Here is a 25,931-nt window from a genome sequence, read left to right on the forward strand (position 1 = left end):
TAAACCTTATGAAAGATTAACTTTTCTGTCCAGTTTGGCAAAGGATGGTAAAAAATAGGCTGACTTTTAAAGTAACTTGTACTGTGCCTACATGATGATGCTAAATGCTAATATTCTAAGCTACTATAACAGCTACACAAGTGGAGAAGTCTCATCAGTTCTGTCCCAATTCCATATTACATACTAGTTTTAGTGTGGAATAGCAGTGGACTAACACTATACACTAAAATGCATGGTACTTTATACTGTGTTTGCAATTCATGTACAAGAAGACTGTTTCATACTAATAGGAAATGATACAGTATTTAGAGTTCAGTACTGAATCAAACTGAATTTAAATTGTTGCTGCCAGTTAAACTTACAAAGAGAAAGCTAAGAGTTTCAATGGTTATTTTTTGTTTTCTGAAGTGTCTCTAGAGCCGTTTCACGACCATCCATGAATAGTTTAGATTTTTTTCACGGCTATGAATAGCTACAGTTTTACTTTTCCAGTGTGAACACACTACATACTCAAAGAGTTAGCTTATAATTAGCATGTAATATGGATGTGGGACCAGTGTTGGATAATTAACTTGAAAAATATAATCATTTGCTCATTACATTACTCATTACCTTTGTCATTTAGCTCAATTTAGCTCTTACTAAGGGTTCTTTAAAAAAAAAAACTCCAAATCCCCCATAGTCACATGGCACATGTGAAGAAATCATAGGCTGTAAATAAAGATGGACGCACCCTTGGTAATGTCACCCATAGCTTTCGTGTGTGGAGCCGAGACTTGTTTTCCATGTCTGTTTAATAACCTGTCACTCAAAGAGGCCATGCCCTCAATTATGCAGAACTTTTAGCCTTAATAAGAATTCAAATGGACGAGCTATATTAAAATTCACCCCCTGTACAGTTATCATGAAAGGGGAAATTAGCTATAGAGTCTAAAACCGTTTTTTGTACCAGGCTGTAAACATGTTTATTTCTGCTGTAAAGTTGGGCATTTTAACATTGGAGTCTGTTGACTGATTGATTGTTTGACTCACTTTTGGAGCCAGCCTCTGGTGGCCATTTAAAGAACTGCACTGTTTTTGGCACTTTCATGTTGGCTTCATTTTTCATCCCTGGAGGTTGCCGCTTGGTAGAAATACAAAACAAAGCATTACGGTTTAAAAAGCCGCCAGTCTCCATTTCTACATCAACTTTCCACCTCTCAACAAAACCAGAGGATTTCAGAGAGTGGACTTACCAGTAGGTCATGTCAGCAAGCCCGGTAACAACACTAAAAAAAATTAATTTGACAATTGCAAGGTGTCCGGGAATCACATTTCTCCTTTTTTGGTGGAAGCTAACTTCCTCATCTGGTCAAACCAGACCAAGTAATATTATAGCAGTAAAACCCCTGAATGTATTGAACTGAGCAAAGGTGCCTTTTACTGCTTGTGAACTTTTCCAAGAGGAAATTTTGCGTTATTTCTCCTCTCAACAGTTACATAGTCTCACTTCAATGCCCAGATCCTGATGTCTATTTAATTAGTCTCTGTGGTTGTAGGTCCATAACTTTCCCAAGTAAAGATGGTATCAAACAGCACAAGAAGAAAAAATCCAATATCTCTAATCTTCAAAAGAATAAATGACAGCAGGAATGATATCTGATTATGTAAATATCTCTCCTCGGGGGGAAAATGTGGTAAAAGAGATGAGGAAAGTGATTAGAGCATCATGGACAGTTAACATCAAGAATGAAGGGGAGGAACAGCGCTAGATTTATGGGCCAGGAGTCTGCTGCAAAGCGTAAAGGGCCTGTGAGAGAGCTTTTATGGCAAACTCAGGGAGATGAAGCACACATTTACTTCATCTCATATTTGGTGTAGGCTTGGGGAGTATTACGTGAGGCCTAATTGGAATCATGCAGAGCTATAATTGAAGAATGATGACTTGTACATTATAAGTCAGTAAGTAAGTAATTTACCTTTATCTTGTTGAAAAGCTGATTCTCCAGACATGGTTTAAACGCAGCGGGAAGCGTTAGAAGGCCCATTACACCAAAATAGTGCATATGCTCTCCAAGATGCCAGCAGCACCACTAATAACCCACTAATTCTCTTCAGTGTGACATATTTGAAAATGTTCCCTTCTAAAGTCCTGTCAAAGCTCGATTTAATTACCTATAATTTCCAGCGTGATGTAGAGTCTCTTATTAACTTTATCTTTCCAGCCGATAGCCCTTGTCAAAAACGGAGATACGCACATACTATATACCTCTTTAAATAGATGTACTCTGCTCTGACAAAGCTTTCATCTCTGGATAACATACACAAAGAAATAACGCAGCTCCCGAAAAGTTTCATGAAATAAGCGTCGCGCTCATGTAAACTCAAGCTGTCATCCACTTCAGAGGTAAACAACATGGCGAGGATTTGTTGATGCCACTGACATTAGCCTTATTGAAAGGACAGCTGTGGAAGGCGGGTGACAAGTCTTAAAGCGGTTTTGTTGGGTGGGGGGATTAAAAATAGATTAGGCTTGAAAATACAGCATCTATCACCACTGTGTGTGAAAGGCTCACGTGGTGTCAGTGGAGCACTGTATTTATTTCAGTGTGAAGCTGGCAAGTCCCCGCTGTGGATCTTATTTAACATCAGATTGTCTGGAATAAGACTCAAAGTGACACTGATGAGGGGGCCGATGGTGTCTGCTTTCAAATCCTCAAACAGGGACTGAGTCCATTGCATTGTTTCCCTGGAACAGCAACTGAGATAAGTAATCCTTGTCACTTCGGTTCGGGGTGTCGTGATTTTTTAAACTAACTCTATTATCAGCTTACAGGGGAAAGAGGAAAAGCAAGCTGTCCGATAATGACGTATGGTTGAATTAAACTTTGCACTTAGAAGGTGAAATGCACGGTGACAAACATAGCTGCTTCCACACATATAGCCCCTCTTAACTGCTGCTGAACTCTGTACTCCTGCAGATAAATGCATTCTGTGAAATTTCCAGTTGCAGCAACACTTCCCACGTCTGTATTATTCATACGTGTCGTCCACACAACACTTGTAAATAACCACATGTATATTTTATGGGATTTGTGCAGAAAGATTTAATAATTGAACGTTTTCTCTCACGCAATAAAAGAGTAGACCGGCTATATTCACACCAGGTGTTTAGAGATATACTGCCCCGCTCTCCGCGTTGCACTTAATTTAAAGAAACTCCGGCGGTGTTACCGTGCTCAGTCCATCAGAGCTAATATTTTCAGCTGAATCTTTCTGAGCCTTAATGCCCACTGACCATGAAGGGATGCTTAATGCTAAATAAAAACAGTGCTCTGAAGGTGCTGCATTAGAGGCAGAGAAGAAGGAGGGGATGTGCCTGACATGGTGTTGGCTAATATCCGCTGACTGGGGTTGAATTAGAGCAGCTATCTGCACAGGCCCGACACATACCAGCGCTCTGATGCAATCAAGAAGGAGCTGTCTTCTCAACTAACCATGAATTCCCATGTCAGCCTCTCACTCGCAACCACGCTTCGATAACATCAGGTTGTTTGTTTTTTTTTTTAATGCTGATTGGAGGTAAACTGAATTTATGCTGATGATCCCTCTGTCTCTTTCCCGCTTTGGTTTTTTGCTATTCATGGCACACATTTATGCAGTGCACTCAAGTGAGTTTTGCCAGCGCAGCAGAGGCTAGCAGTGAGATTCACTCAACAACTTGAGTGCACTGTACAAGCTGGAAGTGTTGTAGAGTCTCAGCTTTGCCAGTTAAGAGTTTTTGGGGGAAAGCTGCGCATTCAGCAGATGGAAATCTGTGATGCATTCTCAAATCGCTCTGTACTACCAGTCAACTCATTGAAGAAGTGTAAACTCTTCACAAAACTCCTACACGAAGACCACTTCATTTAATGCAAATGTAAAAGTCAGTACTCCCACGTCTCCTATTATTTTAGAAAGAGAATAAATTATATACAGTCACAGTGCAAATGACTGTGACTAAAGCAGCATCTGCTGAGTGAACCTGTGAGCCAGGCACTCAGTCCGTTAATGCCACAGGGGTACATGCTCTCTGCCACTAATGCTAACCATTAACATTATCATGCCTTGTGGAGCTCTAATGGCTGTTTTTTAATACTTCCTTGCTCCTTGAATTAGCCATGGTGACCTTTGAAGCTTTCCCACAAGTCATTCATGTCTCTCTCCATCCCTTTAATGTTCCTCTCTCTTGCCGCCGTCACTCATTTGTTAGAGGCGGCGAGGAGAGATCAAACACGGAGCCTCGCTGCTGCCGAGGCTTCTTTGGAACATATCACCCCCTTGTCATATCCCTTTTGTTATTAGCTGTGACACCAGTGCTGTATGATTGTGCCTATCGTTTATCATATAACTGTTTGTGAGTGTGTGTGTGTGTGAGTGAGTAGGTGTTGGGTAATGATCGGTTTGAAATGATGCCTGGCTTTTTGGCAGGTAGCACCGGTTTAGGCGAGGCCTGGAAGAGGAAACCTTTGTCATTTGAGGCTGGAACTTCACCTCCGGTCGTTTGTGTTTGTTGCGTCTTTGTGTTAGCATTGCTCTCACCTTCATGGCTGATGGAAAACCTGCCATATGAGGCTGCTTTAGGGGGGGGGGGGGTTATAATCAGTGTTGCTGTTTAATGTTCCATGTGACTGCTGTTTGAGTCATCCTGGAGCCTGTCTTTGAGCATGCACTGAGTTAAAGGCATGGAAACGCTTTCAACAGGCGGCCAGTCCATCACAGGGCTTACACACACACACACACACACACACACACACACACACACACACACACACACACACACACACACACACATTCACTGTCATATTTACACTGTGGAACAGTTTCCACTTGCCTGAGTTATATGTGTTTGTCATAATTCTCTTGTCATCTTGCTTAAACGCTGTGCACACCAAGCCATAAATAAAGCCACTCAATCCCCCGTAACTGGGAGGCACGCGTCTTTGTGTCTTTGATCATTTGAATTATTGAGACTTCACAGGAAACTTAAACCACTGAAGTCTGCAAGCTTTAATATATTTTTTGGTAAATCGGGGTGTAAGCAGAAGCGCGCACTGTGTAGACTCACGTGGGTGTGGCCAACTGCTTTTGTAATTGTTTGGACTGGAGGTGAGCATGTGCAATCCTGGCACAGCATGGACCAATCTGGAGAACTGGCTGGAACATGATGAATATGTTGCTGGTAGGAGGAATATATTATCAGCAGGTGGAGATGGAGTGGGCTTCAGTGAAAGCCAATCAAATAAGCTCCTCTCGCTCCTTCAAAGCACAAATGTACAAATACAGATTCGCTTCCAAGGACAGGTGATGCTGCTTGTGCACACAGTGTTGATGAAATTCACATTTCATGAAGCTTCAAGAAAATGCTGTCACCATGTGTTTAGCAGTTAATGGTCATTTTTGCCAAACGTTCATTAGTAAAAATGAAGGCAACTGGACAGTCTGGCATCAAAGGTACAACTGTCCTTATGGGTTCTTACAAAAGCCAGTTAAACAGGGAATTAGAAATTATTCATATACCGTCAGTAAATTCTTCCCACATTTCCCCCCTTTTCGGTGATGTGATAAACATCAAGCAAGACTATCTATTCCACAGATGGCCTTTGACCTCTGTCCTGCATTTCCTAATATGCATCTCCTCTCTCAGGTTACTTAATACTATATGGGACCTTTAATACTGTTCTTCTTCCTGTAGCACCCACTGTGCCTGATGTTAACTCCAATTTGGCCTACTCATCAACCATTTCTAAATTTGATACAGTGATGGACAGTCCTACATCCTAATAGCCAGTATAGCTTTGCTTTCACCTTTGAGGGTCAGCAACATGTATAGTATGGCAGAGAACTGTCCTGAGGAAGCCTGCAGAACAGACTCCATTCTATTCTTGAAAGGTCATAGAGTGTTGCTTGCCAAGCTGCTGGTTCGTCAGCCAAGGGTTAGCTACCTGAGGTACACTTTTGGACGTATGACAGCTGTATTCAGAGACTTGAAGGCTCCATTCATATCTGCAGCCTTGGGCTTGTCAGACTAACATTTCCCCTGTATGTGCACGAGAACGAAGGCTTCACCTCAGGTGTTTTGGTTCAGAGATTTCTCTCATTACCACTCTGTTGCTTTCTATTTGTCTAAGCTGCCCCCTGTAGTACAGGATATCTTTAATGGTTTGTGAGCTGTTGCTGCCACAGGTGTCTTCGCTGAAAAGTCAATCCCCGTTGTGATGGGCTCGACATGTAAAGTCCTGTTCATTCTTGTGCCACACAGCTGTTCACAGATCATAGATCAGGCTACGAAGGGACCGCTCTGTCCAGCTGGAGTGTTTCCGTTCATAGAGCTGCACTTTATAACCATCGTGTTGTGTTCATGATGGTTGATACAGTTACATCACTTTGGCCTGATTCGTTGCAAACTCCCAATATCTTTCAGGTTATGATGTTACCATTGAAGCAGGTGTTATGGTGCTCCCACTGCCTTCCTGGAACAACTGCTCAGTATGCTGAGTTGTGCGTCCAGACATGTGCCATGCATTTTGCATGCATGCACAGCTTTGGTGCACTGTGGAAACCAAGCGGGTCTATATTATAAAATATGCGTCTCACACAGGTGATTCCGTTTCCTAAGGTATCATGTCAGTGGACATTGCTGTTAAGGTTATCCAAGAAAGGTTGAATCAAGGCCAGTGTTGGTGTTATGTTTTCGCAAAAGATTCCAGTTGAGGCATCCACAAGCTTCAAATGCATCCTCATGAATGAGCGCAAACACCTGGTCACAAAGATGAACACAAACAGCCCCAGGATCCAGGAATAACACAGACACAGTGGGTGGTGGAGAAAAGATGAATAAACGCATCAACATTGTCATCCCGTACGTCTGCGAAGTATCTGAGAAACTCCAGAGGATCTTCAACGAGCACTGCATCCAACACACTAAAACAAAAACTGGTTCCGCACATCCAGAAAAGCAATCTAGTGTATTCACAGTCCAGAGCGGTGAGGAATGTGCAGACCCATATATCTGTGAAACCAAACACCCACTAAACAAACACATGGCTCAACGCGAGAGGGGCCGACTCCTCAGGTCAAGACTCGGCAGTTTGCCCACACCTGACGGATGATGAATAAATAATACTAATGTTTAACTAAATAAAATGCACAGCCAAGCAGAAAAGTTTGAAGCTCTCATGAACCTATTTTACCGAACCTGCTGACGATGCCAAACTGATGAATAAAAAAAAAACACATTCTCTGGTCAGTCTCCGTTGACTTAAATTAATGTATTTATTCTGGGCCCAGGAAACAACCTCTATTCGTGAGAAACAGTATAGAATCTGCTTAACTACTCCTTCCCCCAGCAGCCTGTTGTAGCGAACTGCAGTGAGGACAAGGTCATAGTTAGTGTCTTCCCTGAATAACAAAGTCCAGTCGGAACAGTTCACAATAAACATATCTCAGGCGGTGGGCAGGCCGGTGTCAAAGGTCACAACAACTCTTATGAGTTATCACAAAAGGCAGCTGAAATGTTATTCAGTAATTATTTATATGCATTTCAATAAAGTATACCACACTCATTGTAACAAAATAAATTCCAACCCTGAAATTATAAACCAAGTCATATTTCTAACCCACAGCGTGTGGAAGGGTTTCTGAGGTAAATATTAGGACATACATATATAATACCAAGCGGCATGTTCAGTCATTGTCCTGCATAACAGGAGTGATTGGGAATCTGTGCGTTGTCAGTGAATCGTTGGGCTGATTCCAGACAGAGGTCTGGCTGAGTTTTTTGTTGTATCTGTTCCTGCCTGATAATCACTTGATAATCACTTACAGTACTGAAACAGCCCTTTGCTGCAGTTTTGCTGACAGAGAGAGCGCATTGTGTGAGCCCAGTCAGACTCCATATGGGTCTGCTTTATGACACAGATCCAAGTAGAAAATGATGATTCTCATAAAAGTTAAGCTGTGACAGCTGCGGCAACAAAGAGGGAGCATTTACACTTAACAACTTAGTACAAATGACTTGTTTGAATAATGAAAAAAGTCAGTGTCATTAGCTTGGCCTGTGCTTTTAATAGCTCCGTCTGCCACTTTCCCTCTCATCAGTTAAAGATGGAGACTGAAAGATAATTCTCTTCATTTATCCTGGATGCAGTGAGTGTGTAACAGTGCTGTGTTTTTACCTCCAGGGGGAAGGAGTTTGGCCATGATGTGGATTTCATTGTGACCACGCCAGAGCCGGGGAGGGAGAGGAGTCTACTACCTGACGTTACTGATCGACTGGAACAACAAGTGAGTATGTTCTTTAGTTTTTTTGCACTTAAGAGAGGTAATAACTGTGAACTATGTTTTGTGAATCAAGTTTAGAGTTTATGAAATTAGTTTGGTATTGGTTTAAATCCAAATCACTGACTTTAAATATATTTTCGAAAAACAACTTACTGAAGTAAATAGAAAGGCACAGTTAAGTGGCAGAAATAACAGAGTGTACAGGGCATTGCAGAATACGCTCTTGGAAACTTGAAAGTGGATGAGTGTTTCATTACAGTAAATAGGAGTTGTTTGAACACTGTTTTGCATTTAAAACTGAATTATTGGAACTGGTATAGAGTTTCAGAAAGCCAAAACTTTGGAGTCCATTTGGCCGTTTGTGTTTTCATATCCTGTCTTATCAGTCCATTATTAGGTAAATCTGTTCCTAGTATACAGCACTTTACCTAAGTAACTTAGATCCACCTTTTTGCCTTATGAAATGACATGTATTACACGAGTGATCATGAGGCTAAAATTGGGTTTGAATTTGCTCTTTAAAGATGTGAAGAAATTACCTACAGAATACATGAGAATATAATAAATCAACATTAGTGTACAACATAATGTAGTTCTGTACTATTAAACCTACTATTAAATTAGGACACCTCTTGACATGATCTTAATACAAATGTAACATTTAAATCCCCATAAGGTTATTTATTGCAGGGCTCTGGTATTTGATTGAATTACGTTGTACAGGCGTTGACTTTACTATCTCTCTGTAAGTTAAAACTTATTCTAGTTATAAGATAAGTATGAATGCCAAGATTCACGCATCAGAAAACAGGTTGCAACACAAAACCTACTTCTAGTTAGATTACACTCCTAGATGTTTACACCTACACCTATGCACTAATGGATGTAAGGGAAGTAACTGGACCAACTGACAAACTGCATGTTAGCTTGCAAACAACTGACCCATGTAAATCTGAGGAGTAAAATGGCTAACATGGAGCACGGCCGGTATGTTTACATAAACGTGTTGATATAAATACACTACACGACCAAATAGCATTGGTGCAGTCAGTATAATCAGGTATTTTGTATACTATTCATTCTAAACTGCACGAATACTACCAACTCTGACACTCATACTTTTCATTGTACGTTTATAAAGAATTGACAGTCAAATTTAATATGTTGTCACACTGACTTCCTATTTACGTAGTTAATTGATTTTGATTGGATGATGCTATTGATGTTTTGTAGCAACTGATTTTAGTTTAGTTAGTTTAGTTTTTTATTAGCTGAGAAATTATTTTAAGTTTTAATGGTGTGACCACATTTAATAAATCACTATTTTGAAACTCGCTAGCACTTACAGGAACTGAGGAACGACTTTAAATATAATTGGCCATATTTTGTGGCAGTGCACTGACCAGTGCAACTAGCACTCTGACTGTTCTGTATTTTCCTGACCTTGAATTGACTAAACTTAACTGGACACCAAAGAATTTTTTGTAACTGTTGCCAACTTAATGACTTTTTGTGAAAAAGTCTAGCAATTTTTTGGGCAAACCTCTTTCTGCGTCTACTCTGTTGAGTGCATGGCAGAGAAGCAGAGCGGCCACTGACATGTACAAACACTGTTGCCAAGGGCCATAGGTGGAGGGTGTGTTTTCTAGAATACTTCTTGCCTCACACCTGCCTCCGATACGTGTGCGTGTCCCCTGCGTCGCTGCTACCACCAGCTCTATCTTTCTACACAGAGTTTTCTTTGGATATCAGCCATCAGCAGGCTACTCAAATGTTGGATTTCTTTTCATTATAAATTAATTTCTGATATATTTTTGACATAAAATGTCAATAAAATGCCACTGTCTCCATGTGCAGCTGCTAAAATGGTTTAAAAAATGTATTATTTATATTTTTTCATGCCTGTGTCATATTCAGATTGAGCCTAGACATTGAAACTATACTGCTAGTATGACAGGTCTTTTCTCTGTCTGTTTTTGCTGGGAACTGCACGCATCACGTGAAAAATAGGCTAGATGACAAATCTCTAGATCACCGAACGCAGCTGCGAGGCAGTGCGTGCGCTCAAACCCGTTTACATGGGTGTCTAAATGAAAGCAAGTATGTTCCGCAGCCGCCACACACACTCACGCCATGCAGCCAGTGTGTTCCCGGCCGTAAGGACACACTGTATCTCTGACTGCAGTTCATGCTGTATGTTTCGCTAATAAGGCATTAAATGGAGTTTGTCACTTTTCCATCATTCAGAACTGTGTCCTTGGAAACTTACAGCTGCCTTTTCATAAAACTTAGACAGACAGGTCATCGCGGTTCCACTGATTTAGCCGCCTTTAATGGAAAGAGATTTGGAAAGGGGAGTGAATCGGGTAAAAGAGAAATAGTACAATCCAGCAGGTTACTTTTAGAACTTTCAGCAGGACTTTCAAGGACCGTAGACGGCACTGGAGATCCTTAAATGGAAAATGGATCCTTTAGTGGGGAATGGGCACAAAAAGAGAGGTGGGTGAGAGCAGAGAAAAGGGAGAAGATGAATGTGGGAGAGAGACAGATAACGGCTGATTGAAGCAGAGAGAGAGAGAGAGAGTAGTAGGTGAGAACAGTGGGAAAATGTGTGAGCGAGAGATAAAAACCCAGAAACAGACAATGTTAATGGCGGGCTTTGTTTACATACACTCAATGGTTTAATTATTGGCTGTACTCAAATGATGACAATTATTTGCTGCTAATATCACAGTAATGTGACAAATATCAATGTGCTGCAGAAGTGTCCAATTAAAACCCAGCGTATGTGGACACATGTATCTAATTACTTTAAAATGAGGTCTGAATCACAAATGTACAAACACAAGTCCATTGTGTTCATATTTATAATGTACTGATTTTATTTATTGTAATGAAAACAAAAAATGGACCTGGTTGTTTTTCAGCCATGAATAATGACCCTGCCGCTCGTGATCCTGTGAAGATCAGCAAAACGTTTCTCTCGTGTCCCCTTTTGAATCTGAAAAGAATTCCACACTCTCATCCAGTGCATGTTTGTTGCATATTTTTTAAAAGCCATAGCAGTTTTGAGGAAGTAGAATTTTATTAAAATATAATTTACAAGAACTTGAACTTCATGTCTCCATGTTTCTGTTGTACAAATGTAAAATGCAAATTTAAATGAAACTAAACTAAACTAAACTGCCAGAGTTTTTCCAAACAAAAGACAAAAGACTTCCCTGTTTTTAATAGCAGGCAGGTGGGAATTAAAACATAAACAGTCAATGGTTCCACTCAGTAATTACTGAAAGGCAGTAAATAATGATAGTATTAGCTACATCTGTGTTAAACAAATTACAATGTCTGCTCTGAAAAAAGCTCTATTCAACTGTTTTCACTTCACATTTCAATAGGCTGTCTGGAAATGCAGTGACTCAAAGCTGAAACCAGACCTGCACTTTTAAGAAATCAGGGACAAAACCCACAGCACTTATTTTAATGAAAATGCATTGCAAAGTTCAGTTGAAGTTAAAATGAGGCTCCAGCAGTCTGAGTTTGCCAAATCAAGTGGCTCTCTTAAAGAAATGTCCTTTTAGTACAAAATTCCCTCTTGGTATTTCTATGGACAGACTTTCATTGCTCAGCTGTATAGGAGGGAAGGCGGCCACAGGTTGGTTTGTTGTAAGGACACAACTATGGTGTTAAAACACCCTCAGAAATATTCATAAACATGTATTATGTAACTTGACACAGTGATTCGTATCTGTACATTTAATTTACAACTCGTGTATCATCATTTGTGTTTTTGGAAAGCTCTTCTCTGCATATGTGAATTTTGCGTGACACAAGATGGACACAAAAGGATCCACAGGAATAGGAGGAGATTCACAAATATATCATAACATTTAAAAATGTTAAGCTGACTTACATATGATGATACACGAGTTATAGATTAGAGGCACTGATACAGATTTATAGATACAAATCACTGTGCATTTATTTGTGCATTGTGTTTCACCAGTTAAATAACTTGGCATTTGTTTGTGAATAGTTTTTGACTGTTTTAACACCAGACAAAACACCTGCATTAACACTCAGTTTAGCTAACTCAGACGGCTGAGGCTTCATCCTGTCTTTGGCTGAATTTTACAACGCGTTTTTGCACAGAAAAGAATTGATAAAGGTCGTCTCAGTCACTCTAGAAAAGTTTGAGCAACATGCAGCATTGTCCTGTGAAAACTATGTGTCTCTAAAACTTTACTTTTACTATGGCCCTGTCCAGACCCAGCATTAAGATGCATCTAGGTACGTCTCTTCACACCCTGCATTAAAATGCGTCTCCACATGCTTCTCGAGTGACCACTTATGATCGGATCTCACTTCCCTGCTATAAACACGTAGGCCTACATCATTTCAGTTTGCAAAGACCAAATGTGCCAATATATATTTTATGCGTCCGCCTGTATGTGACGGTCCACTAGGGTCAGGTGATGTAAATTTCATCATTGGAGGGTGTACGTGAGGCTCTGCAGACATCCACATACCCACCAATTTGTTATGTCCCTGCAGACGGTCCACACGGCCGCTATGCTACAAGGAACCAACTGCACATGAGCTGGAAAACAAACATGGATGCAGAGTTTGAAGAGAGGCTGTGTGAGGTCATTTGCCGCCACCCTCGCCTGAACAATTCATCTTTAAAAGAATAAATACAGCACGCCTATGGTGGTCTGTTGTCAGTGTGTGTGTGTGAGAAAGAGTGAATCAGTCTGCTGCGCACAGCTGTAGTATGACATAAGATTTAACTCATGTGATAATGTGGTGGGCCGCCACAAATAAATCAATGAACTGACACTGTGAGATCTGTAAAAACATTTTCAGCTCATTGTGAAACTGTGTTGGGACTAATCAGGCTGTGGCAGAGGAGATCAGTTGAGTAGGCGGCCCCTTCGGTGTGACCCAGGGATGCATTTGCATTCACATGCGCAAATGTGGCCACATGCAGCTCAGACCACCTCCAAAATGTTGAGTGATTGGATTTCAAATGTGTCCACGTGTGACCACATTTGGAGGGGGTCAGAGCGGACTATGGACACATTCTTTTCCCGGGCCACATTAAAAAAAAAAAAAACGTCTACTCTATTGATGTCCTCTGCCGCAGCCTTGTCCCACAAGTGTTTTACTATTTCAGATGAGGATAATTGTATTCCATAGCCCGACTGGTTAAAACAACAACTCGTTTGGTCTTTGCAAACAGAAATGATTTACAGTGGGTCTCAAAAGTCTGACCCTACTTACCCATTCAGGTATAGGTGTTTATTTGCATATAGAGCGAGGAAGTGAGATCTGATCACAAGTGGCCACTTGAGACATATGTCGAGATGCATTTTAATAGCAGGTGTGAACTGACTGAGCTGTCCACTTGTGTTTGGATCATCTGAGACGCATGTTAATGCAGCTCTCAGCCGTCTCCTGTGACTCTGGGCAGCGGCTCTGAGTCTATACATATACCTGTTTGTACAAATGAAATACTTCACAACATGCAGACAGCTCATTTTCCGCTGAACACGATGACACAGCATGTTACATCAAAACTGGATCTCCAAAACCGAATGGAAAATACATTATGGACAATATCACTTACAGGAAATGTACAGTACCTGACATCTGGTGAAAAAAAAAGAAGGGGAAGGATGTGATAGGAATTTTCTTTGTCAACACAGTCCCCTCCGTTAGATAAATGCGTAGTTTGGAGGTGGTCATGAAAGGAGACAAGTGTTTGATGAAGAGCAGGACCACGCTGTCTAGTCTAGCTGCCGGCTTCTTTTTTGTCATCACTGGGTTTAAAAATAAATCCCTCTGTCCTCCACCACTTTTCCATCTACACCTCCACATGGCTCCGCACTCCTTCAGAGGTCCATCCAGATGATAATTACCTCCTACTCACTGTATGTTATCGCGGGAAGCTCACACCTTTTGCAGCCACTTAGATTCACTATAAGTGGAGGTGAAGGTGTGAAAGTATGTGTGAATGTGCGGGGATAAGGAGGTAGAATGGATGTGAGACAGTGAATTAGGCAGGTAGGGCAGGTGTTAAAAAGGCTTTAGGAGCCTAAGAAGGGACGGCGTGATACAAGTGGAACCTTTTTCTTCTCAGCAGGCAGGATGGAGCAGGGACTGGTCTGCAGGGACGAGGACACAAGAGACAGTGATTAAGTGGAGGTAGCAGAGGTTGACTCTAAGTCGTGTAACCTTGTCATCTGCAATCAAGCCCCCGGGGGCCCACGTGTCTTCACGCAGGCCTAATATCACGGGCAGTACCCCCACCCCCCCACCTCCCCACCTCCCCACCCTTTCAGCACCCCTCATCAGCCTACAGGGAGTTAAAAATACATCTATCTAAAAACGTCCTTGTAAAAACGGGTTCATCATTTTTTTTCTCTCCTCTCTCTCTCCCTCCTCCTGCTGATATTCTGAAAGCATAACTTGGGGGCAGAGGCAAGGTCACCCACCAGCTTCTGTGGCAGACAGATGAGATTCAGCTTGGCCCTGGTAATAGCAACGGAGAGACGGAGAGGGCCATGTTTCATCCTCCGTCCATCTGTCATCTCCGTCTCTAAATACTGTATAAGTGCTGCTTTCTGGAGGCTGAGCCGTGTATGCATCGCCGCCATTATAATGCCATTCAGCTCAGGCTTTGTTGTTCTGCATTTGATGCGAGTCGATGTGGTTAGAGATCGGAGAGTTTTCCCCTTTGGTTGAATAAGTTGATTCGGGCGGAGCTGCCCATATAGCTGAGGTTATTTTGCAGTCGCATGGAGTTACTTACTGTGAGATCTAAATAAAATCTGAGCAGTAAAGGCTACTTTGACTGACATTGAGAGGACACACAAACCGCTGCACTTTAATTTCAGCAATCAGTCTCTTTCATTCTGGCGAAGCTTCAAATCAAAGTCAAAGCACAGTTCAAACAGTCCTGGCTAACACACGCTAATCTGCGACTTGAAGGCAGGTTTTGAAGTCTCTTTCTGTGAGTCAAAGAGAATGCGAGATGAGATCTGAGCGCCTCGCGCTCGTCCTCTGGATGCAGGTGGCTGTGTTGGCCACGGCGACCACTCTTCACATCACCTCTGAAGAAAAGACCCTGAGTTAATAATCAAATAAAAAAAAAAAAGCTCAGCTTTTAGATCACAGTTTCAAAAGTCATGTTCACTTGACTCTTTTTTTCTTTCAGCGCTCAGAGGCAAAGCTTTGGGGGAAAGATTATCTTCCCGCTGTCCTCCTCTGTAATTCCCTCTGTAAACAGTTTTGGTGAAATAAGCTTACTCTCAGATGCTCGCTGACATTACCTGCTGTGTGGGAGATGATTACTGAGCGCTACTGGGCTAAACAGCCCCCGGCGTTGCTGAGACGGGGAACTTCATGACATCCTGTTTTTATGGTGGATTTGCGAGTGTATGTGTGTCAGACGCAACGAGAGAGACTGAGAGAAAGCAGCGCAGCTGTACTCTATGTGCGTAGGCAGGAGGGCTGAAAACCTCATTGAACGATGGGCATCCATATTCAGGTACTTGATGGTCTGTGCAACTGTCGCCATAATGCATTAATACCTTTCTCAGGAAGGCACCAATAAGATTCAAGGCTGAGAGAAATGTATTGCCAGGAGGGACCAAAATATCTGCTGGAATACAGGAATACGAAGTGACCTACATTTGCGGCCCTATGTATGAGATGGGTTGCAGACCTTCTCCCACAACTTGTCTGAAGTGTGGCTCGAGGGGATTTTAATTTCAGATTAGTCAGTGTTTAAATGCTTTTATGCCATCATTCTGGCCTCATTATCTAAGTGGGAGCTGCCAGTGCCTTTAGCTAAGCTTTTACAGAATGTAAAGGGAACTTTAAGAATCCCTCTCCCTGCCTATTATTGGAAGGTGAATGGTTATCTGTAATTGCAGAGGGGGAGCGATCCAGAGGTGCAGAAGAGGGTGGCATCAAGAACTTTTTGCCTGTGATTGCTCAACAAACGAGTCCACCCCTGAAGATAATTAGAGGAGGGAGCTGGTGATTTCTTTGAGATCTGCTCCCTCTGCGCGTCACTCAAGGTTTTCACCATCACCACCTTGGATTTCTCACTACCCCCCTTCCCTCACCGCCCTCTGGGAAACGCTGTCCTTGTCTGATAACGTGTGCGGCTCGACAGAGGCAGGACTGTTTAGCAGCGGCTATGCTGACAAGGTGTTTAATGTTTTGTGATTAACCTAAGTCATCGGCTGGACAGGCGGAGCGGCTGCTCACTGCAGTCGCTTCCCCAATTATTGCTCTTTAAGGAGCGTGTGGCAGATTTATGGCCAGTGAGAGGAGAGTAGTATCCCAACAATTACGCCGGGCGCTGGAATTAAATTGACAATTTGTAATCTTAATCGCCTTAACACCCCTGCATCCAGGGAGAAGCATAATCAGCCAGGGCGAGGCCTGGAGGAAATCAATTCACAGACTCTGTCGTTTTCTTCGCTCTCCTTTTCTGTCTTTCCCACTATCTACTCATCCACCTATTTCTTACTTTGGCTTACAGGTTGAACGCTCTATTCTCTAACTCTCTTGCACTCACTCCATTTCACTTTTCTCTACACTTAAGCTTTGTTTCTCATCAGTGGCCCTCTCTCCTTCAACACACTGACATCTTACTTGTCAGAGATTTCCATTATCTAAGGAGTGGAACCATTTACCAGGGAATGGGCTTCAGCCATCTACCATGGCTGACTGGAGGCTCATCTCTCTATTGGATCTTACACTCAACCGTCCCTTTTTTTTTCACCACTCCAGGCTCAAATCAGTCTGATGACAAGTCTCAGCAGATGTTCACACAGCAGTCACAGAGTCCTTTTACCGGCTTTACCTTTGTTCGTTTGGCATGACAAAAGTTGCATTTTTTTAAAGCTGAATTTATCCAATCGAGCTGATTTGCTCTTGATTTAATAACCGAGCAGATTTCATTCATGAATTCATTTTACAAGTATTAACATGACTTATTGCAGCTTCAAAAAGATTGCTCCTTTTGACTTTTAATTTTTTTTTGATAAATACACAATCAATGTACTTAAGTGCGCTAAAACAACAGAAGACAAGTCTGATAGAGACAACTGTAGTGGTTCAACTGTGGGCCTCTTTTTTTCACCATTGTTCACAGGCTTGGTAGAGATGCAAGCCTATATGTTGTAAATGTTTTGTTTTTTCTCAGAGGACTTTTATGTTTTTTAGCAATTTATTTCTCTAAGCAATAAATCAGACTTATAAATCCTAATTAAAGATTAGTCGGTAATGGCTGAAAGCAGCAGCTGCTCCTATTCATTTGGCCCAAAATACTCAAAAATGCAAAGGGCATGCTTTGACTTGCATTATGACTCTTGAAATGTAATTGATAGGTTAGCCACACTCAACAACAGTGACCTGTTTTACTTATGGTTGAATGAAAGTTCTGTTGTTGTTGCCATAGATTTTTAATTTTTGTTCAACTTTTCATCAAACTATAAAACAGAAACTTTTATAGTTTGAGGGCAGCTAGTTTTTTTTTGGTTGTAAGACCGTTTATTGGCCCAGAGAACTTACAGTCATACTAGCAGCTTTGCTAGTCTGTACTTAGGAACAGCAGCAGTTGAAGCTTGATGTTAATGTCAGCATGCCAACATGCTCAAATGGTGATGTTTAGCAGATGTAATGTTTACCACACTCACCATGTTAGATTTGTGTATTAGATACTAACATTTACTAATTGGTAAGAAGTACAGCTAAGCTTGATGAGGGCCCCTAGTTGAGCTGATGATGGGGTTAAATGAGAAGTCATGTGATCACCACAGTTACAATTACAATTCATCCTGAGGAGCACAGGAATGTGTATACCAAGTTTCTAATAGTTTCTAAGAAATGTCTCTCACAACCACAAATATCAACCTCGTGGTGGCGCTATATGAAAAATCACATGTTCACTAAAGAATTCATTGTCTGGGGACCATGAATGTGTGTGTACCAAATCTCATGGCACAGTAGTTGTTGAAATATCTCAGTCTGGGCCACAGTGCTCCATGTACCCACCGACTGATAGACTTTCCAGAGCCACACCATTACAATACATGAGACAGTCACATAAACATTCACATGACCAAAAGAAAAAAAAAAAAGCACTATAAATCAGACCATCCATTAGTCCACTAGACATCCTCCTCCTCGAAATTCATCTCATTTCTCCACTCACTATTTTAAGATGGCAAATATCCAACCTCATTTAAAGAAACATAACCTTGACTCAACCATTTTCAATACCTCCAGGCCTGCATCTAAGCTGCCTTTTATCTCCAAGATCATGAAGAGTCTGATTTTAAAGAAGGCCACAGTGCTCATGGAAAGCAATAACATTTTGTAAAAATTGCAGTCAGGTTTCTGACAGCACCACCAAAGCACTGAAACTGTGTGTTGAGATTGTGAATGATCTTATAACGAAACTAAGAAACAGGGCTACGCTGTGTGATAGGGCTGTTGTGGTTAAGTACAGCATTTTGCTGCAAATGATCCCCAAGTTTTTGCTAGATTTCAAATAAAGGGCTGTACATGAATTGATGTACCTAGGCTGAATTCTAGGTCAGACAGTGGGAGCAATTGTCATCAGATGTCTGGCAGACTGGCAAGCATAGCTTCACTGACAGTATTCATCTTGTAAAACCTTTGTACTTAGACATTAAAGGTCGCATATAGTATAAAGGTAGATGTCCATGTGTTGTTTGATTATAGAGCAGGTCTAGGTTCTATATTAATACTGTGAAAGTATCAAAGTCTCAGTCCACAGAGAAATGCGCACAGCCTGTATTCAGAAACTGAACTAGCCGTCAGGACTTCTGAAAGTTTGTGGTGTCACAACACTCAGCCCTGCCCCAAGCCCCGCCCACCTGGACCCACCATCCAACCTTGCAGGATTTGGTTTCTCTGTGTTTACCTGAAATCTGCTATATTATCATATAATCACACAGAAAATAGTCAGCCAATCAAAAGAGAGGCTCAGAACAGCCTCCTCTCTTCTGATTGGCTCACTGACCTGTTGTAACTAGAGCCCCAGAGAGAAGCCTGAGAGAGGAGGTGTAAAACTAAATTGAGATGGTTTTAGTTCTTAAAACCACAAACACATCTTATAATATACCAACACTTCAAATTAAACACGGGAAAAGTGTAAAATATGGGACTTTTAATGAAAATTGCATCACTTTTAGACAAATGTATGGGACTGAATGTGACCAAACTTTCCACAGCTAATTTGTAACAAAAAAGAAGTTGTTTTGATTTCCTGGTCAAAAGCGAATCTGTTGGTGCTTTAACAAATAACATCAAGCCACGCCGTTAAACATTTTACTATAATTGTGCCTTTTGATCCAAGTTAAATCTTCCAGTAATTGAGTTTTTTGAATACAAATAAAAAAAATGAAATTGTTCCTGCCTGTCAGTGACAGACATCATCATGCAGGCTGTTATATCCTCCTGTTGTCTAAATTACTGTAATACTAACAAAACATGACGTGGGTTTGGAAATATGTTATCGGTCAGATTTAATTCTGATCAACACCTTAGATTTGACTCCAGTACTTTTAACCTTCTCTGATCTAGCATGCAGACTGTGATCCTCAGATAGGGCTGTTTTTGGCTGCTCTCAAGTCAGGGGTAAAGATGACCGGGTTTTTGCTGTCAGGGTCCCTGGGTGATCACTTGAGCTCGATTGAGTGGATTCCCTCCTTAAAGTTGCTCCCCAGGACCCATGGGGATTTTTCATAATTTTAGTTGCACGACTAAAACTGAATTTGATATTTATCTTCATCCTATAAGTTTTCCAGCCATTAATGTTTTAATCGTTATGGAGAATACCTTAAGGACTGACGTGTCTGGCTAATATATAGTAGTATATGAAACTTATAATAATTATTAACTACAGATATTCATGCCAAATTGTTTTATTTCTCTCTCTTTACCAGGGCATTTTGCTGTACTGTGACTACCAGGCCTCCACCTTTGATATGTCCAAGCTTCCCTGCCACAGGTTTGAGGCTATGGACCACTTTGCAAAGTGCTTCCTGATCTTGCGGCTGGAAGCAAGCAAAGTGGAGGGAGGTCTCAACAGTACCGAGGAGGACAGCAGGGGCTGGCGGGCGGTGCGCGTGGACTTGGTGTCGCCACCTATGGATCGTTACGCCTTCGCTCTTCTGGGCTGGACCGGATCCAGGGTACGAAGGACTGTAGAGACTCAGTGGCAGTGAGGCTGCTGCAGGTGGAATCCATGAGTAGAAAAAATGTAGAAGATCCTCTGTTTTTAATGATTAATAATTTATTGTGTGCCAACATCATGTAATAAAATGTTTCTTAAGTGCAAGAACAACATCAGGGTCTAGGTAGACTTTATTTTACCAAAAGGAGGTTTGATTTGCAGTTTCTAAGAAGTCAAACGTTGTAAACACCTAAATGACCTTGAAAGAAACTTGAAAGATATTGAAAATACACAAAGTTGAGCAAATGTATACCACTATAAAAATAACATATCTAATGTCTGATATCCAAAAAGCCTCTTGCTACTGACATACAAAGGTAAAAAGTCCTCCAGGAAGGCAAATGCATTCATTATTTCCTTTCAATGCCATAGAAACAGACAAATGAAACAGATATTTGATTTCAGACTATTGATCTTTTTCTTCCACAGCAGTTTGAGAGAGACCTGAGGAGGTTTGCTCGATTAGAGCGGCGGATGCTTTTGGACAACCACATCCTGTACGACAAAACCAAGGTACTCAGTGCATCAGTACATACACAAGTGGAACTGATTTCTTTCTTAATTAACTAATAACATTAAAAAAAAAAATCATAAGCTTAATATTTATACTAGCTGTGTGGGTTAAACATGACACAATGTTGCATGCAAATATGGGTCATACTCTTTTGTCTAGACTGAAATACCTCAGACATTCATATATATATATGACATAATTACTGTAATGTAATGATTTATGCAACAAAATATCTTAAAACATACACAAAATCTTTTGACTACTCTGTGGCATAATTCACTTCCGTGCACATGTCCACACAGCAAAAGATGCCAGAATAAGAAATAAAATATACATAGACAGCTCACCGTACAAGCTGCAAATTGAAGCAGGTAGCTGAAATATGTTTGGAATTAGATGTCTAATTTAAAACATGTTTACTAAAACTGGAACTTGCTATGGCCACCAATGCCAGCATGGTCTACTGTATATGGAACCAACCAGAGAGTATATTTATTGAAAAGGGATGAAGAAGGCACAGATTTCTTTGGTAAGGTATGGCAGATCACATTTCTCTTTTATTAATATTAACAGCAAAAAAATGGCATTTCAGTTTTTTGATATGGGACATTTTTCTGTTGCATCCTGACTTCATGATTCAGACAGGTGAGATAGGTACGTCTATTTTTACACTAAAGTCCTGAATGTCTAAGCTTATACAGTGATTTATAGCCTTGGTCACATTGTGCTGGTGAACACGTTTCTGTGATGCAAATTTCATTTATCACAGAGGTTTTGCTGGTGGTTGCTAGGAGCAGATAATGTTTTTTAAATGTTCATCAGAGGAGTATGTAGATTTAGGAGAGTTGTTTCTGTAAGACAACTTACATAAGCTTGTACAGTTGTGTTGATATATCTACGTTTGTTGCTATTGTTATTATGAAATAATGTAGCTAGGTAGCTAGCTGGCCATGTAGCTAAGGAAGATGATGTCCCTAGTAGGCTACCACTAGCATGCAACGTGTACGCCTAGCTAAGTCTAAGGTGCCAGTAGGCTAGTTTTGGTAGCCTTGCTAGTTTTTCTAAATAAACCAACTGTTCCTGAAACCTTTATCTAGAGCACAGACATACATGTGGCAAAGTTTGTGCAATATCCAGCCAGATCCTTTATTGTTTCACCTCTGTTTCAGTTTTGACAAAGCAGTAGTCACGCTTAGCCAGACCATCTCACTGTGCCGTTGGGCTGCACCCATTATCATTCTGCTACATGGGGGAAAAAACACTCTGGCTAAATTGCATTTCTGAAATGAATCGCAGTCGTCTTGGGCAGCGCTGAGCCCAGGATGCAGCGACAGTTGTGCTGCAAATTAGTTTCGGTGGGAACTTGGGAACATCTGTCCAAGGGGAGGCAACCACTGTTATTAAAATGGTTAATTCCCTGCAACGAAAATGCCACAAAAAACAGTAAAAGACATATGTCTGCTGTGTGGTTAAATGATCCAAATCTTCATCAAAACGTACCTTTTTTCAGCATTTAGGCTGTTAGCTCAGCAGTTGTTGTTTCCTGAAGAAAAGAGGGGAAGCGGAAAGGGAGGAGAATGCCTCATGAGATACGTGGCCAGTGGCAGCCTATATCTAGTGAATCAGACTAAAGCAAGACCAAAGTTCATCTGTAACGATTCGGAGAGAAACAAACGACAGACTTGCAGCTAGCCTGCCTCCAAAATATGTACTCTCCATGTACAGTTGTACAACTCAGTAATTTGAGGTAAATGTGTATTTTATCATCAACGGGGACACAGAGGAAAGTTACTACACATCAGGATCTAGTCTAAATAAGACCTGTTTGATAGGAATTACTTCTCATTCCTCCTGTCATAGTCATGCAAACAATGGCTCCGTAAAAGCGTAAGCCACTGAACAGAATGATGACACTGATGATGACTGACCGTAAACATCTTATGTGGAACTTTTTCAGTCCTCAGAACAGCAGCGAGCTGTATGTGATGTGTGTAGGAGGACTGTGAGGTACTGTGGCAACACCACAAACCTTGTTAAGCATCCAAGATTTAATCACAATGCAGAATATGATGAGGTTATGCAGCAGTGGTCTGAAGAAGAGCAGAGCTGCTGCTCGGGTGAGACAGTCCTCATTCAGTCCTTTGGCAGCGGCAGCATTGTCCAGGTACAGAGAGAGAGGAGCTATTGGCGACATTTATCACTGTCACTGACTGTAGATTCACATCTGTCCAGGCTCCAGTTTATGGTCAAACAGCTGGAGCTGCTCACACCCTTCAAACTATTCCTTTCATTCAGATTGAAATAAATAAATGCCAGCTAATTAAATAAACATGCTTATGAAATAAGTAATGAAATAAATAAATGCTACAATAAATATATCTCCGAAGATCAATGCCTCACATCACATAACCCTCGGATCAATTCAATAAAATATTTATCAGTGACATTATTATTTTCAAAGCCCAGGATGCTGAAGTTTATTGCCAATAACACTGTATATTTTAATGACACTCACATATCCATCTTAGATGATTTGCTCTAGAAGCAACAGACCTTACTTTACTACATGTAGGCATATGAGCAGCCAATATGTTCACTGACCCAGCCTCATTTGTTTTGACTGGCAGTTGACAGATTCACAGACTCAATTATGCATTTATTATGGCATACATTTTTCTTAATGTGTATTTTGCTGCTATTTTTTTTTTTTACTTAAAATTCAATAACAGGGATTCTATATAAGACGGTAAGCCTATGCAACCTGTCGCTTCCTCTCCTTTTAGTGTATTCTGTACAATGTATCGATATGGTTACTCGGTATCGGATCAGAGTGGTCTAGTGGTCTCAGACTTTTGGACACGTCGCATTATATGTCCAGGCTGGTAGAGCTGTCGTAACAGCACACCTGCATGTTTGATGTTTTCTCCTCCTCCTCCTCCTCCTGTCACGACCGATATACCAGAGACAAGCGTTGGAAGGAAATAGTGGCCAAGCTCCAGCTGCCAGGTAATATTTTTCTGATTGAGCAAGCTTGTTCGTTTTTTGGCACTGGTGACTAACGTGTGTGTAAGAGGGAGAGGGAGGGACGGAGAGAGAGAGAGAGAGAGAGAGAGAGAGAGAGATAACATGGGCTTCGCTTGGTAGCCAAAACAAACCTCTACCTGATTGGAGGAGCTTTCTGAAGGTGCAGTGTGAGCAATGCAGGACTGCAGGGTTTGAGCACATAAACTGTGACCTTTGACTTTACATAGCAGGCGGTTTACTCGTACAGTATGCATTGGAACTTAACACCAACATTTATAAAATTGCAGTGTATGTAGGGTATGTGTATGTCAGCTATGCTCATTTAAAATGTTTTCCCTCGCAGATAGCTGACACTTTATAACCGACCATTAACCAACAAGATTAAAAATGTACAGACAAGTATAGACAAGTGTCTGTAACCCATTAAAAAACTTTTTTATTTATTTTCTTAACTTTTCTTCATAAGAAGGGGTTTATTTTTACATTTGAAGCAGCACAAACAACAACAGAACAGGAGGATTTATGCATTTTTATATCAACAAATTTCTCAAATCCTCTGTAAAATATACTATAAAATATACTACTATCTATCTATATAGTATACAGACATAGAAGTGGAAAGTGTGAAAGACTGTGAATCAAAATCCACCAGCAGTGAGTGCAAAGGCCATCGGATCAGTGTTTCCCACACTTCATACTATTGGGTGGGATCTTCCACATCTCCCCTCTGAGTATGTGTTTAGAGTGAATTACTGCCAAAGCACCAGTCCTCAAAGGTTATCGGAAGGATTAGGGCCTGCATGTCCAACAGCCTCCGCCTCAGAAAACTTTGACAAGTCATCTATTCTGTGCAATATATGTGTCGACTCTGAGCGAGCGGAAAGTTGACACTGGAGCGAGAACAACATTTTTAATAATAGCACTGTGTTTAGTGGGAGGTAGGCGGGGTTTAGCAGGCCAGACACAGTGCTCCATCTCACACACACACACACACACACACACACACACACACACACACCTACACATACACACATATACAAACACTGCACAAGTGAATGCAGAGTATACATGACTACATCAGAGCAAGTCAAGTGAACAAAACGCATCTTAATGTTTCAATATGTAAAAGCAAGCTTGTTAATTTGAAGGCAATTGCATCAGGGAGTTCATTTACACATTTCGAAATTAAATAAACCACATCTTACCTGATACTATAAATGCGCACAGTGAAAGAGTAAATGTATTTGCAGCACAATTTAACCATTTAACTCTTTGCTTGCCTACAATGCTGGGGCTAATTAGGTTTTCATTAGGAACTCTTTGCCTTTGTTGGAATCATGTACTGATTCTGCTGCAGGAGGGATAAAACAGTGGGTACGTTTGTTTTCCTCCAGTGTTGAAAGTCTCATGTAGTGGTGATAATAGCTGTTAAGATGGGCTGTCATGGGCTGGTAACCTATGACACAGTCGAGTCTTCAGTCATGGCACATGAGATATTTTTATCCATGCAAAGAAGTAATTTTCCACATGTGAAAATCAGTTTTGAAAACTGGTGTGATGAGCTCAGAGGGAAGGGTGACAGATGGCAGGGATTTTTACAGTTACCACGCAGAGAGCAACAAGTAAGAGAGTGTGAATTGTATTCAATGTAGCTATATTCAATGTAGCTGAAGCTATATAGCTACAGTTAGCACGAACAGCTGTTTATTTAGCTGTCAAGAGCGTCAGCCCTCGTTGTGTTTACCATACAAGAGGTTATAATATGCCCTCTGAGCAGAGCTACTTCTTCAGGGCAGATTGGAGGGTAGAGTG

The 25,931-nt window shown here is 41.2% G+C and overlaps 1 protein-coding gene across 1 annotated transcript in view; it reads left to right on the top strand.

Moving 5' to 3' along the window:
* dntt (deoxynucleotidyltransferase, terminal) overlaps window positions 1–25,931 on the top strand; it is a 125,078-nt gene that overhangs the window by 29,582 nt on the left and 69,565 nt on the right. Inside the window, exons 8-10 of the mRNA XM_087179185.1 lie at window positions 8,202–8,304; window positions 20,292–20,540; window positions 21,011–21,094. Of these exons, the coding sequence (XP_087035311.1) occupies window positions 8,202–8,304; window positions 20,292–20,540; window positions 21,011–21,094 (436 nt within the window). The remainder of the gene's footprint in view (window positions 1–8,201; window positions 8,305–20,291; window positions 20,541–21,010; window positions 21,095–25,931) is intronic.

The sequence above is a fragment of the Seriola lalandi genome, unplaced genomic scaffold, assembly GCF_002814215.2.
Source record: "Seriola lalandi dorsalis isolate HSWRI2012SDOR001 ecotype SW California unplaced genomic scaffold, Sedor1 jcf7180002054795, whole genome shotgun sequence".
In the NCBI taxonomy this organism is placed as follows: Eukaryota; Metazoa; Chordata; class Actinopteri; order Carangiformes; family Carangidae; genus Seriola; species Seriola lalandi.